Genomic DNA, 13,510 nt, shown 5'->3' with positions numbered 1-13,510 from the left:
TAGGCGATAGCCGGTAAACTCGAGGTAACTCAAAGCATTATATGGCATTTGGCGTCCTCAAGCGGTGTTTTCTGTTCCAGCTTTATTGTTAGCTAAATCCTTGAGGTAAAGGGTTGTGGCAGCTTCACGCCGGAGTCGCTGCGTCTCGCCACCGTGTTGGGCAAGAAGTACTAAAATAAGGTTGTCGGGCTCAGAGTGAGCAATAAAGCAAGAACGTGCATAAGAACCAAGATAGGTGAGTCGTCAAATTTTATTGCGCCATTATTGCGCAAGCAGTGAAGGTTCCACAATAAAACAAAAACGGACGCTGATGTCAGCTCCTTTTCAGTATATGTTTTAAAAATGCAGTGAAAAATTAAGGCTTCAGTCCCATCTGGTACGCATAACTTGACCAGAATAGTTTCCATCCATTCGTCCTGATCAGAGCAGCCTTCTGCTTGCATAAGTTAACCTATCCATCCGTTCTTGGTTGATTTAGATCAAGAAGTCTTGTGGCTGGCTGGATCCTTCTTATGCTTTTACAAAGTCCCCAAACCATGCCAGCATTCCGAGAAAGTAGTCTTCGTCTTTTGGCATGTTCTTCGGCTGGCATTTCTACGAGGAATGAGAAAATAAATGTTGACCAAGTTAAGCACATCGTCAAAGGAGTAATAGTATAGTAGTGAGATGACGTTTGCTCTCAGTAACACTTCAGCTATAAGCGTACATGCAGATGATGCCACCGTTACAATCTGACAATAATTTCTCAACACGGGAAACGTCAATCCACATGTCAGGTTTCCAGAAAGGTCGCTCTCTGTCGGGACTCGAAATATTTGCTACAAAAAACCTCAATAGCAGCACCCTATAACAAATACAGAGTTCCAGAAATTCCTTCCTTTGCCGTAATTTCAAACATACCATGTTAAATATCTGGTAGTTGGATCCCGTCTCGGGTCATATGCGCATTCAAGTTTGTGGCTATCACTGTGCGTAAGCGAATTGTAGTTCCTGTAATGTCTTTTTTTTTTTCAACCAGCGTTGACACGCTGCTTGACTATGGGCATACAAGTACGTTCCTTTTGCATATATTTACCAAAATAAAACGGGTGCAATTACCAATCAAATAAAACGGGTGCAATTAGCACAGCGTTGCCTTTTTACCTATACCGTTTGTACCTCGCATGCGCTGGGTTTGTGGCACGGTAACGCTGACAGCAACCTTATACCGGTACCTCTGTGCAAAAGTACTATATTAAGGAATATATGTAGCTGTCTAAAATTGTTAAAAGCTGCTATGAGGAATTAAATCACATTTGTCACATTTGATGAAGCTGTGCAATAAGCGTCACTGGCAGTGATGATATCCTTTAGCATGACTGTCGCTTTCCTGTAGGTTATTTCAGAAGCATCTACAAAACAACACTTGTGTGTTTGCGCGCGACAGGTTTAGCATGCGCTCGCATGCGTGTGCAATATAAATAAAAAATTCTTTATTTCTGAAGTGTCAGTGTAAGATGGTAGATAAACGGTCTCATCGAGACGGGATGGTAGCAAGAAACCGCATTGCACTACACCTCTTGGCGAAATTAAGTAGAGGAAACAGGTTACGTCTCGCCATCTTTCAGCCTTGTATCGAAAATCGCGAGTTTCTGGCTAAGCGATTACGTGAAATTTCACAATCCGAACGCCGTCTATAGATTACAAGCTTACCTGCACTTGGTCGATAATAGTGCTGATATTCACTTGGTAGTTTGTGGCCATACTCTGTAAGGTAACGGGGTGCGTATCAGGCTCGTATCAGGTTGGCGTAGGCGTCCCTTGTAAGCGAGCGAACGAGCACAGCGAAGGATGAAAGAGCAAACGCGGAGCGCAGTGGATGATGAGAGCGACAGCGAAGAGAGGGCGAGGAGGAAAGTGGAGGAGGGTATAGCGAAATGCGTGAGAAGAAAAACGTAGTGCCGCGCAAGACGGGCTCTGCGGCGGCGATGGCTACGAGATGGTGCCAGAGTAGCGCGCGTCGTCTGTTCACCGATGACGCCAATGATACCATATATGGAAACAAAGCGCTGCATGAGCGGAGGTCTGCCTGCGGCGGCTGCTGTGAATCGCGCTGCCTCTCGCTATCTCCCTATTAGCGAGGCAGGCGCACCATATTTCTCTCCGTTTGCAATGTGCCGCACGATACAGATTGTCCTCGCCAGCCTATATATCGCGAAATGAAAACACGTAAGAGCTGCGTTCAAATTTCGCATTAGAGAGTATCGTAATCGTCGGTAAATTTTTTTTGTCAGTGCTATTGTCTGAATGTAATTAATTGCGTACGATGCGTATATAGCAATAACTGTAGAAGAATAGTGATCACATTCCATAATAACAGAATATCCTCTAGAAAAATGGCAATAACGTGTTAAAAATGGCATGGTACATGGCCGAAGTTACACAAGATATCAACGTTATCTCGCGATTTGAGCAGACTGACGTTTAGCTACTTTTTCGGATGCTATCAACATCTACGTTGCCTTAACGAAGGGCTGACACACTTACAGCCTATAAACTGTTACCACGCAGTAGCAACGAAGATGTATATTGTTCGCTTCCGTGCTGCAATGACTCCAAATACATGCAGTCTTCGCCATGCTGTACTCCAGCGCGCAGTTTTGTGTGTCATTCTTGGGGCCTGTTTTTCTTTTTGTGGAATCGCAATGTGAAGGAGCTGGCTTCGGGACGGCAGTTGCTCTTTCTGCATAATGCCGTGCTGTATAGCAAATCTATTTTAAACCCCTTCATGCCGCATTCTTTTAGACAGTTTTTCTGGCTCATTAGTTCGTGGCTTTTGTGTGGACGAAGCAAGCTTCTCAGATAAGCTCTCCCATTATTCGACATGGTGAAATGTGACGCCAGCAACGAACGTCGATGTGAATATGCGGAAAGATATGAGTGTTTTTTTCACTTTCATTACTTCTTGGCACTCTTCGATGCTGTTGATGAACTCTTAACCCTCGTCAGCGTCGACATACAGTAAGCAATATGCAACCGCATCTAGTATCAGCCCCGCTCTAAATGGTAGTAAAATTACTTTGAGAGTCGCACTGCGGGGTCATATAGAAGGAAGGCGGTAAGACTTACTTTAGACGCCGTCTCCATGCCTTGAAGAAGCTTTTTGATACAGTTCGGAAACGCAGTGTAAAATTCGTCGCTTTTCTAGATGAGAAAAGCACGTTTGAATTACCTGTGAGCACTCTCAGGCATGTTTTGACTCATCCTTACTTTGAGGTCGTCCACATAGGCGTAGCAGACGCGGATGACGATGCACACTCTTTTTATTTCCTGCAAGGTAGCGTTTACAACTATATAAGGCTACGCCTCAGATGTCCCAGTGAACCTCCGAGTCATAGAGAAGGATGTTAGTTTGTAAATAAAACATGGCCATAAAACAAACGAATTACTAAGAGCCAACCATTTCGATGAAGTCGTAAGAGTGTCACCTTTTCAAACTAACAGACATCGGGAATTGTTTAGTTTTCTGGCCGCGCTGACTGCTTCTAGCATACACAGGAAGGTTCATACACATTAAGTAGAAACAAAGACAGTAACAGTAATGGTTACATACATGAAAGCGCCTGTTGCTTTACGCAATTTCATTACCTATGACGCACCCAGCACCGCAGTGGCAGTGTGAGTGTCTTGCGAATGAAATAGTATTTGAACTGGACTCTAGCTGGCGAATGGTGTCGAAGGTGCAAAAAAAGAAAAAAAAAAGAAAATTGATAGTGCCATCTCACTGAGTATTGTAAATACGTGACAACTAAAGTACATAGCACCATCCCTCAAGCTGTATCTATAGCATTGTCATCTGAGTTAGGTAAGGGATTATGAAGATCTGCACGTGAAATAGAGAAATAGAAAGGAAAGGCAGGGAGGCCAACGAGCAAGTGACTGTTTCGCAAGGACATATCGTATCTGAATGAAGGACAATGGCTAAAATGCACTACGCTTAACGATTTCGCCTAACCCGAGACTAGACTTTTACCGAAGTCTAGCAAAATACAAGAGTTCTGTCAGCGGATCAATGTGTGCTTAAGTTTGTCATTCTAACGATGAACGGGGCTATCTTGTGCTATAGCGTATAGACGTGCTTTGCAAATGATGTAATGACTTACACGAAGACGAAAACGCGCACTACTATGCAGTATAAGCTCTGACGCTTCCTGTGCAGTGGTTCATGTTTTCGTCTTCGTGTTTTATTTTTATGGTCGTTCGCAACGCACGTCTAAGATACTTACCTTTGTGTTTGGTTGCCCGGTTAGGCAAAACTGAATGACGAAAGTTTCTGAGTTAGGCACGATGTGCCACCTCTAAAATCGCTGTTGCGTATCGTCTTGCGTTTGTGTCCTGCTGAACACTGTGTGTAGTATACGACCGTAGCGCATACGCGTTCAGTATTTCGTTAAGTTTATAGCGTTTAGGAAATGGTCCTAACCCGGTAACCCGGTGCGGTGGCTCAGTGAATATATGGCGTTCTGCTGGTGAGCACGAGGTCGTGGGTTAGATTCCTGGTCGCGGCGGCCGCATGGGGTCGGAACGCAACAACAATCGTGTACCGAGATTTACGAGCGCGGTAAACAGACCCGGGCGATCAAAATTAGTCATGAAGCCTTCACTAAGGCATCCTTCTCAGTCCAGTGTGCCAGCCTGCGAGATGATAAACCCTACGATTTATTTTGGAGTGGTCTTGGATCTATCCACAGCAGTTCTACCTCAATCTCATCACACTAACTCATTCATAAAAAATAAAAAAATGACAAAAATAAGCGGCCTTCAGATATGTTTTCTTCTGCAAGCAAAACCTGCTTGGCAGGAAGCAACCAACATAAGATACACAAAACACGAAGGTCTATGATAATAACGCTTATAAGAGCGGCAGGCACATGTTACGCGCTCTACTTGACACATTTATACTTAACGAACACTAGGACAGTATAGTGTGTGCATAGAGAATTCATAATGTGCTTAGACGTTCTCCATAAATGTAATTGCTTCTAGAAGTGTCCTATATCTTCTCTGCGCTCTGTTTAAACGGCCTTGTGTTACGGAATCTTGCAATATTATAGCATGCTTCAAAGCATTTCTGCCGCGCGTCGTGTTTTTGTCACCTTAACGATGGTCGGATCGACTCCAAGCATCTTGAGCTGCTCTCTGCAAGACGCAAACAGGTCTGCGGCGAATTTCGCTGATTTCGCTAGTTGAATTGGATCTAAAAAAGATGGGAGAAGACAGTCAACTTGCACGCCGTTCCTTCGATCTTCAAATAGTTTTTCTTCTTAAACGAACAGTTCTCACCGTGCTCCTAATGACTAATGGGAATGTAATGAATTTGTTGTATAAAATTTCTTAAAGAAGTGCTCTGCATAATTTTATCGGGTGCTCGACGATTGCCTTAACACGATGAAAGAAATGATTCGTTTAACTGGATAGATGCAAATATTTTACTTTATCACACACATTTCCGGACGAATGCCATAAAAGCCAAGGACGATCATGTTTGTACTTTGAACATAAATAAGCGACATGAAGCAGTAAACGATATTTCACGCTGTGTCAAGACGCTGTTTCAAGACGCGAAGGATGCCAGTTCGGGCCGAATGGACCCACTTACGAAAATTTCTAGGCCCTAGAGCGCGCGGTCTCGACTGCTGTTTTGCCCCCTGGTGGGCTTTCTGTGGCACTTCGGGTGTCTGAAAGCTCTGGGCGTGAGGATTGCAGTGCATCTCCATTATAGGTGATTAAATGCCCCAAGGGTCCCACTTGAGTAACACTAAACAGGCCCGAGTCGCATATTCAGTGGCATATAGAAATGTGCGAAAATGAATGACACTATAGTATAGGAAGCCCTATAAAATAAACGCGCCGGCTCACAAAGGTTTACCGAATACGAAAGCTGCGAAAAGTTGGGGTTCAAATATATGACTTAAGCATGCTGCTTCAAAACAGGGGGACCGTGCGTCTACAAGTATAGAGCATATTTCTTAGCCCCTCGCGCACGCACTGCCAAGCATTTCAGCTTTCTAGTGGGGTTCGGATTTCAGAAACGCTTTGAGGGAGCGTGTTTGCAGCGGCCTTCGATCCTATGTAGCTCCAACGTTTCCTTCCGTGCGTACTTACTCAGCTTTTTTCCACACCAGTTCATAACTTGGGTCGCCTTAGAGCACTCACACTCGTGCAGGCAGAGCAACGCCGCTAGGAATATCAGGGAAAATGGAGGCATGCTGCGAGAGAACCCTAGAGTGGCAGGGAGCCACAGTGTTCGTTCATCTAAGCTGGAACTGCGAGGCAACAGCATGTGAGCGCAGACGAAAGAAGGGAGCAGCGTTCTGCATCGTACATTTGCAGTAATATACCTGGGCTGAAGCGTACTGGCCACTAGTGTTTGTTCGCGCGACAGGTGACGATGTCCTTGAGCAGTATGTCGCGCCATGAAGATTCATTAATTCTAGCGCGTATCGTTGCAGACAGAGGAACGGAATGAAGGGCTCCATGCGCAGCGTTCCATGCGCAGCCATGTGGGAGAGGCCCAGCTGCGCACACGCCGTAATTTCTTTTCCGAAACGTCATCGCTCATACAAGCGTGCATTGGCCTCGACGCATGTCCAACTCTTCACAGGAACATCATATATCAGTTGCCTTTGTTAGTACATACTTACAGTGGATGAATCGAAATGGTATATAATATTGCCTTCAGAGGAAGAAAAGAAGATCAAAGGATTGAAGCACAAACTGAGTGTGCAGGCGAGAAGGGGCGATTCGCGACGTACTTGCAGCTTTCAGTTTTCCACAGGCCAGCCAAAATAATCATGGTGGAAAACTTTAGGTAGCAGATTCATATAAGAATAGACTTTGTATAATGATAGCAGAAATATAAAGATGCAACCTGTGGTGGTCACACCCAAGTTTGCGTGCCGTTGCAATTGTAGTGCTTGGGAGTAGCGTTTGAAAGTTGGCGCTACTCAAGAACTTTCAGTTCTGCTAAAGGCATGCCAAAGTTTTTTTGTGCAACACTTTAATTTGCAACACAATAACATTGTTTTATTTCTTGGTGAACTCGGAGAAGCAACTTGATCATTTTGTTTGCTCTCCTATCGTCTCCTAATTCATTCTTTATGCCTATCGGACAGCTACTGACGTCGTATAAACTAGCCTTTCTTCGCAGCGAATAATTAGCGCACTAGACTGTGCCATAGCCACTGCATTAATGTCAGTCGTTCATTAAGTGCTCGCAGGAATGTCCGATGGCTACACTGCGCCAGTAGTTTCTTTCTCGAAAGCACCGCCAAGCTACCGAGACGCAGCCCTGGGCTGTCTTCTCCTGTCTATCAAAGCGTTATACTGACGGAAACTGGATTGTCACCGAGAGTATGTCGGGGGCACATATGAAGTCCCCTTAATTGCATCTGTCAACCAGCCCTCGGGTCCATCACAAATCCTTGCGCGTTATTTTGTGGCTTAGCGTTGTTCCGTTTACTTTCCAAAGCTACCCTGCGGCGATTGTGGTGAACAAACAGCGCCGACACTGGGAGAAACGTTTTCGTGCTGCAAGTGTTTCTCATGTCACACTTCAAGCAGGTGGTGTATTTATCCTGTGTATAGGTAGTATAGGCACCGGGTACTGACCAGATGGCGTTCCGGCTATTTCAGCTTAGAAGATCTGCTGACACCAGCCACTCGGGCTACGACAGAAAAGAGACGCCATTCTGAACAGCAACAGACGCGCGCCCGTTTCATGGCTTGCTTGAAGCTGATAAGTGAGCTTGGTTATCACGGCAACGATCCACAACAATGTTCGAACGTATGCGGCATGCACAGTTGTAACATATACGGATATATACAGTATATATAATTTGCGCAATGTGGAAACGCTTGTCTCGATATCAACGCTGGTTAGAGAGCATCGTGAAGGCGTAAGCTTTTTTGAAAGGTATGATTCCTCCGCTCGCTATAGGCTATGCGATCTGCGCTGCTGTTAGCATGGAAAGCTTGTGCGGCCGGTGCCTATAGTGGCCCCTTGATCGGTGGTCGGATAGTCGTGCGTGCAAAGAAAGGCTTCGCTAAATGCACGCGCGCCGTTCGCAGAAACCAGAAAACAGTTATTTATGCGCGCCCTATCGGTTGAGGCCCAGCGGCAAACACGGCCTGGCGAGCCACGAAGGCAAGAGTGTTGCTGCGACAACGGCTATAGCTGCGGAATTTGATATACAGCGTTGAGACGCCTTTCGAGACGCTGCCACGAGCCGAGCGCATAAGGTATCAGCCGAGGCAGACGGCGATCCGAATCGCGATCCTCATTCAGGCCAGTCGCTTAAACGTCCCCGTGATCTCGCCGTTATAAGACCTACCAGGAAATGTGGCCGTCTTTTGTGGGAATAGTGTGGACGGCAGGCGGACACTTCGCAATCGAAGTGATTAACTGCGTTCCTTCCACGTGGAACCGCTAGGTTTATAAAATAAACGAAGTAAGGTTCAATACGGAACAGCGATGGCGCTTTTTGTCGCTCTTATGAGTTTGGCCTTCTTTATGTGCATGTTGAGGGATGGGTGGCGAAAGCGCCCAGATAAGTGCGGTCAAATCTCGGTAGTCCATCGCAGAATACACCGTGGGCTGCATAAGAAAATATCGGGAAAACGCGAAAATATACACCGACCAAAAGAACTGAAAATTAATGACGTTTTGGCGACCCCATACGGGAGCCTTGTTCATAATAAAACCTATAACAGACATACAGCGCATTTAAGTACGTTTCGGTATGTGAGGCAAGCAGCGAGTATGCACCGTCGCAAGTGCCCCGTTAATGCTATTCAGCGTGTTCGCCGTAGTCTGTATGTGCGAGGATTCTAGATGCAGGCGTGACGCAAGCTTCTTCTTTTTCTTGGCCAGAATACGTGCGCTTGCCCAGTCAATATTGTGGCCTCTAGATTCCACATGTTCAGCAAGGGCACTCGAGGCTACGTGTCGTTTCCTGACATCATACTCATGCTGTTTTACACGTTTCTTTAAGTCACCTGTCTCGCCGATATACTGCAATCACACTCATCTCAGGTTATGAAGTACACCACACCGGAGAAATTTTCCTGTGGCAACTTGTCTTTTACGTTTACTAAAACGTTTCTTAGTTTGCGTGTTGGCACATGCGCAATTATGACGTCGTACCTGCGCATGATACGAGCGATGGTCTCATTTCATATGCGATGTCATTCCATATGCCATGGGCATATGGAATGACATCCATATGCCATATGCATATGGAATGACATCCAACGTCGTCTCCGTTCTACGTCGGAGACGACGTAGAACGCCTTCTTGCTGGGAGCGGCACTTTTTTCCGTACTGAGGACCGAGAAGGCGGAGAGTAGCCACAGGTTCTTAAACTTCACAGATGCTCTCAACATCACGCGTGCTTTCCTCCTGTCTTGTGCAAATGGCTTTTGCTCGAACAGACCTTTCGTGTGAATGCGTATGTACCGAGTTAAAATGCCGGTGCCGGCCTGTATGTGTGGGCTTCCTGTAGACGTTGAAAGACAGGTCAAAGTTACCACGCGTGACAAGAACATCAAGAAACGGTAGACAACCGCTTGCTTCTTGCTCGACAGTAAACTGAGCCGTCTTTTCTATGCTCTTAATACGATCAGTGAAGGCCGGTGAAAGCACCTTGTGAATTATGCAGAAGCAATTCTCTACATATCTGAGAAAAAATATTTGGAGAAGGGGTAAAAGATGCTAACGCCCGACGTTCGACATCCTCCGTGACAAGATTCGCAGCAGGAACGGAGATAGATGCATCCATAGCCGTACCATGCGTTTGAAGATAAAAATTCTGTTTGAAGACAAAGTATAGGCTCGACAAACAGAACCTAAGGAGACGGAACAGGTCTGGAACATCAAATGGAGGCCTGTCGGGCAGGAACCCGTCAGATTCTAGGGCAGTGGTGCAAACCTTTACAGCCACTGCCACTGGAACGCTTGTGACTAGTGATTTAACATCAAATCAGACCATGTCGTCATCACTAGCAGGAACAACGTATCGTACCATACTACTTCTACAGTGTTTGCGTGTCTACAATGATTGTCTTTGTCTTTATTAGTTCTTATGCCTTGTACTGTTTCCATACTCACTGATGTGACGCACCATCATCCGTTAAACTAAATTCCTACAAAACACTAATAAGACCAGTGTTAGAATGTGCAGACATAATATGGGACCCGCTTCAAAAATATTTAACTGACCAAATCGATAATATCCAGAAATTAGCAGCACGCTTCATCTACTCGGACTACTCACGATACAGTAGAGCAACTAGTCTAGTAAAAAGAGCAAGTCTTCAACCACCAAGAAACCGCTGAATAATTTCTAAACTTAAATGTGTATACCTTCTCTATCATGGGCATTATAAAATTCCTTGTTCCCGCTACTTACAAGACTCTTTTAAGCACTCGAACAGAACTAACCACTGTAATACCATCCGCCAAACTTTTGGGAGAGTAAATTGCCATAAATACTCGTTATTCCCGCAGGCAATACTTTATTGGCACAAATTACCGGGCACTGTAGTGATTTGCACGACACTTGACTCATTTGTGAAGAAACACAGAGACAATGACATTTTCTGACATGTAGTAGTTCACATTCCCGACCACTTGAGTGTTTTTTTTTCTCTCTCTTTTTTATTTTTTTCTATCTCGTTTCTTTGTAATATAAATACTACTTCTACAGTGTTTGCGTGTCTACAATGATTGGTTTTGTCTTTGTGAGTTTTTATGCTTTGTACTGTTTTCATACTCACTGATGTACCCACTCCTGCTTGGGCCCGGCAAGGGCCTGCAGTATCTGTAAATAAAATAAAGAATAAACTCGCCAGAATTGCGTACCTGGGTGCCGCTTTTTCCTACGAGTGGTGAAATAATCCGGTGTAGGAATTTCGTGTTTTTCCAATATGTATTTTCCCTGCCAGATGGGTTACTGTGAAACTGGATTTCATAAGAAAATATCCTGCAAAGCCTTGGATGGCTATTTTTATAACTAAAGAGGAGCTACGTTGAGACGACCAACACTGCCAGTTTTATTGCCCGTATCATTCGGCATGCCTACGTCGCAATGAGGTATTTAATTGATAATGTTTCGGTTGCACAGAGCACAAGGTCGAAACTCTTTCGTATTTGTCTTTTAGGTTCTTTCCCCTCTTTAACTTGTGGCGTGCAATATCAGTGATGACGACTAGCCACAATAAACAGGAGTATATTTGTGCTGAACAGAAGGTAACTTTCTGTTACAGCTTTCTGTTGCTCAATACGTGCTACATAAATGTGTTTTTGCGAGCGTGAAAGAAGCCCGGGAATACACACAAACTGGCTGTTCGAGGCACTTTGCGTGTTTTCGCGGGCTTCATTCGCGGTCGGAAAAACGCATTTATGTGGCACGTATTGCGCAACAGAAAGCTGTATCGGGATTTTTTCATGTCGCTCTACCATTTTCTCATTGACACTTTTCATCTAATTACAATATTTGATACGTTGAATAATTAATTAAGACTAATTATGTAATTAGGCGGAATGCAAGAAATTATCTGAGCATCTTCAAGCGACAGCAAACAACATTAACTTGGTTCTGTCTAGCTACGTGGCATTTACATATTTTTAAAGTTTGGCTCAATTTAAGTGAAACACCGCACCGCGTAGGTACGCGGAGCCAATGGTTGCAATCATGGCTTCTTTCTGATATTCATTTTGTATTGTATCTATCCCTTGTATCTCTGCTAATGTGCGTAGTTCCATTATCCCGTGCTCTAAGCAGATATTATCAGGTATGCTAAATGAATGAATGAATTAATTAATCAATCAATCATTCAATGAATGGTACTATATGTGACATGCCAGCGCTGCTGCTTATCGGTTTGGCTGTCTGTACGTTTCTTTTCATTTTTTTCTTTATGTCTTAACTCTGTTTTGGTGCGGCAGCTGTTCCACTACTTGTTTTGGGAACTGATCGCAGAAACTCTTCCTCAACTGCTTCGTGTATCTATTTATTTTTCGTTGAGTGCTTTTCTTTTATTATAACACGTTGGTGCAGAAAGCTATGCGGCGCTTCTAGGAGGCGCCAACGACCCCTTATATACATTTAGCAATGATGTAATAAAAAGAGCCGTGACGGGATGTTGATCACCCAAACTTCCTATCAGTGTCACTCCTGCGCACAGACCGATTTTGTTTTTTACCGTGGTAGCTCAGAGGAAGAACTTAAAAAAAATCAAGAAAAAAATACACCTGGATATCGACGTCAATGGAGGCAAAGTTGAGCCAAAGTTGTCTTTCAACTGTTTCCGGCATTTAAGGCCATTGTTGTATCGCCAAATTTTATGGCGGCTTAAGACTTGCGGACATCTGACACGTTCTTGTATGACCGATAAACCGACTGCACTTACGTTCAAACTGCATTCAAGAAACGTGAATTTGAGGCGAAGAGCGTGACAAATTGTGCGGCGTAATCTAGGTTGGCCGCTCGATGTGGCGGAACGGGAAAGGGTTGCTATCGATTGCTCGTCAAGGACCAGGCTTCATGGCTGGTTAACCTTATTATATCGTAAGACGCCCACTTGCTGTCACATAAGTTAGGCATGTAAGTTTTATAATGAGTGAATAAATGTAAATTGTGCATTTGGTTTCGTAATTTCGGTACCCTAGTGCCTATACACCCCCTGCAACGCACAAGACGTTTCGCGTACCGGTCGCACTGCGGCGGCGTACCTGGTACAGCCTACCCGTTCTTCTGGTTTCAAACGTCTTTGGGACTGTGCAAATTGGTCATTTTTATCAGCAGACTGTAGCAGTATAAATTATACATAGCTATTGCCTCGTCGTGTTTAACAAGCCATAATTGCTTCGAAATTTTGCGATATAAAGCCTAAGAAATAACACGCCAAGAAAGTCTGAGCCCACAAGCACGAATGTTTGACAAATCGGCGTACTACTCACCGTTCCTATGAAAGCTGAACAATCGCAGCTCCAAAGTTCCCTCTTGTGTTGTATTTGACGAAAGCAGCAGCAAACCACATTCCTTTCGTAAAAATTATCTTGAGTTCCTTAAGCGCCAGTTTAGTCGATAAGAAACATGTTGCGCTGAACCCATCTCACGCTCACTGTCGACGGTAATGCGTTTAGCATTGAATTGAAAGTGGCGTAGCATATATATAACCCCACTTTCACGTGGGGAAACGTTCACCAGAGAAACATGGCGTTGCCTCAAAGAAAGATGAAAGAAAAACATAAATAGACGTGCCAACAGCTGGTTCTGTCTAGAAACCTCGCTGTGCACTGCAATATGTGCTCCTGCGCACATAATTGGGAAAGAACCCGTGTGTCGACAGCTCTAATGAAAGAAAGAAAGAAACAAAGAAAGAAAGAAAGAACGCAACTAAGGTGATTTTGGAGGCTCTGAGGATAGGGGAAGGGGTTGGCACATGCATAAGCGCACCTTTTCTCTTG

The 13,510-nt window shown here is 44.6% G+C and overlaps 1 protein-coding gene across 1 annotated transcript; it reads right to left on the bottom strand.

Annotated features, from left to right (window-relative positions):
• Positions 1-107: 107 nt before the first annotated feature.
• On the bottom strand, positions 108-13,154 carry LOC119448146 (uncharacterized). Its single transcript, XM_049666800.1, has 6 exons — positions 13,001-13,154; positions 5,136-5,236; positions 3,250-3,309; positions 3,109-3,183; positions 1,693-1,746; positions 108-594 (listed from the first exon to the last, which is right to left on the bottom strand). The coding sequence occupies exons 2-6, from the start codon at positions 5,163-5,165 to the stop codon at positions 511-513; spliced, it is 303 nt and encodes a 100-aa protein (XP_049522757.1). The 5' UTR covers positions 5,166-5,236; positions 13,001-13,154; the 3' UTR covers positions 108-510.
• Positions 13,155-13,510: the final 356 nt, after the last annotated feature.

Source organism: Dermacentor silvarum, chromosome 4 (assembly GCF_013339745.2).
Source record: "Dermacentor silvarum isolate Dsil-2018 chromosome 4, BIME_Dsil_1.4, whole genome shotgun sequence".
NCBI classification, from domain to species: Eukaryota; Metazoa; Arthropoda; class Arachnida; order Ixodida; family Ixodidae; genus Dermacentor; species Dermacentor silvarum.
The sequence above is the reverse complement of the archived record's forward strand: the minus strand, read 5'-3'. Positions and strand labels throughout refer to the sequence as shown.

What these genes read in the sequence shown, in the direction of transcription:
- LOC119448146 (XM_049666800.1), bottom strand. Translation starts at nt 5,165, where the DNA reads ATGCTTGGAGTCGATCCGACCATCGTTAAG. An exon ending in CCTATGTGGACGACCTCAAA is followed by an intron (nt 3,184 to 3,249) that starts GTAAGGATGAGT and finishes TTTCTCATCTAG; the next exon opens with AAAAGCGACGAATTTTACAC. An exon ending in CTATTATCGACCAAGTGCAG is followed by an intron (nt 595 to 1,692) that starts GTAAGCTTGTAA and finishes CATTCCTCGTAG; the next exon opens with AAATGCCAGCCGAAGAACAT.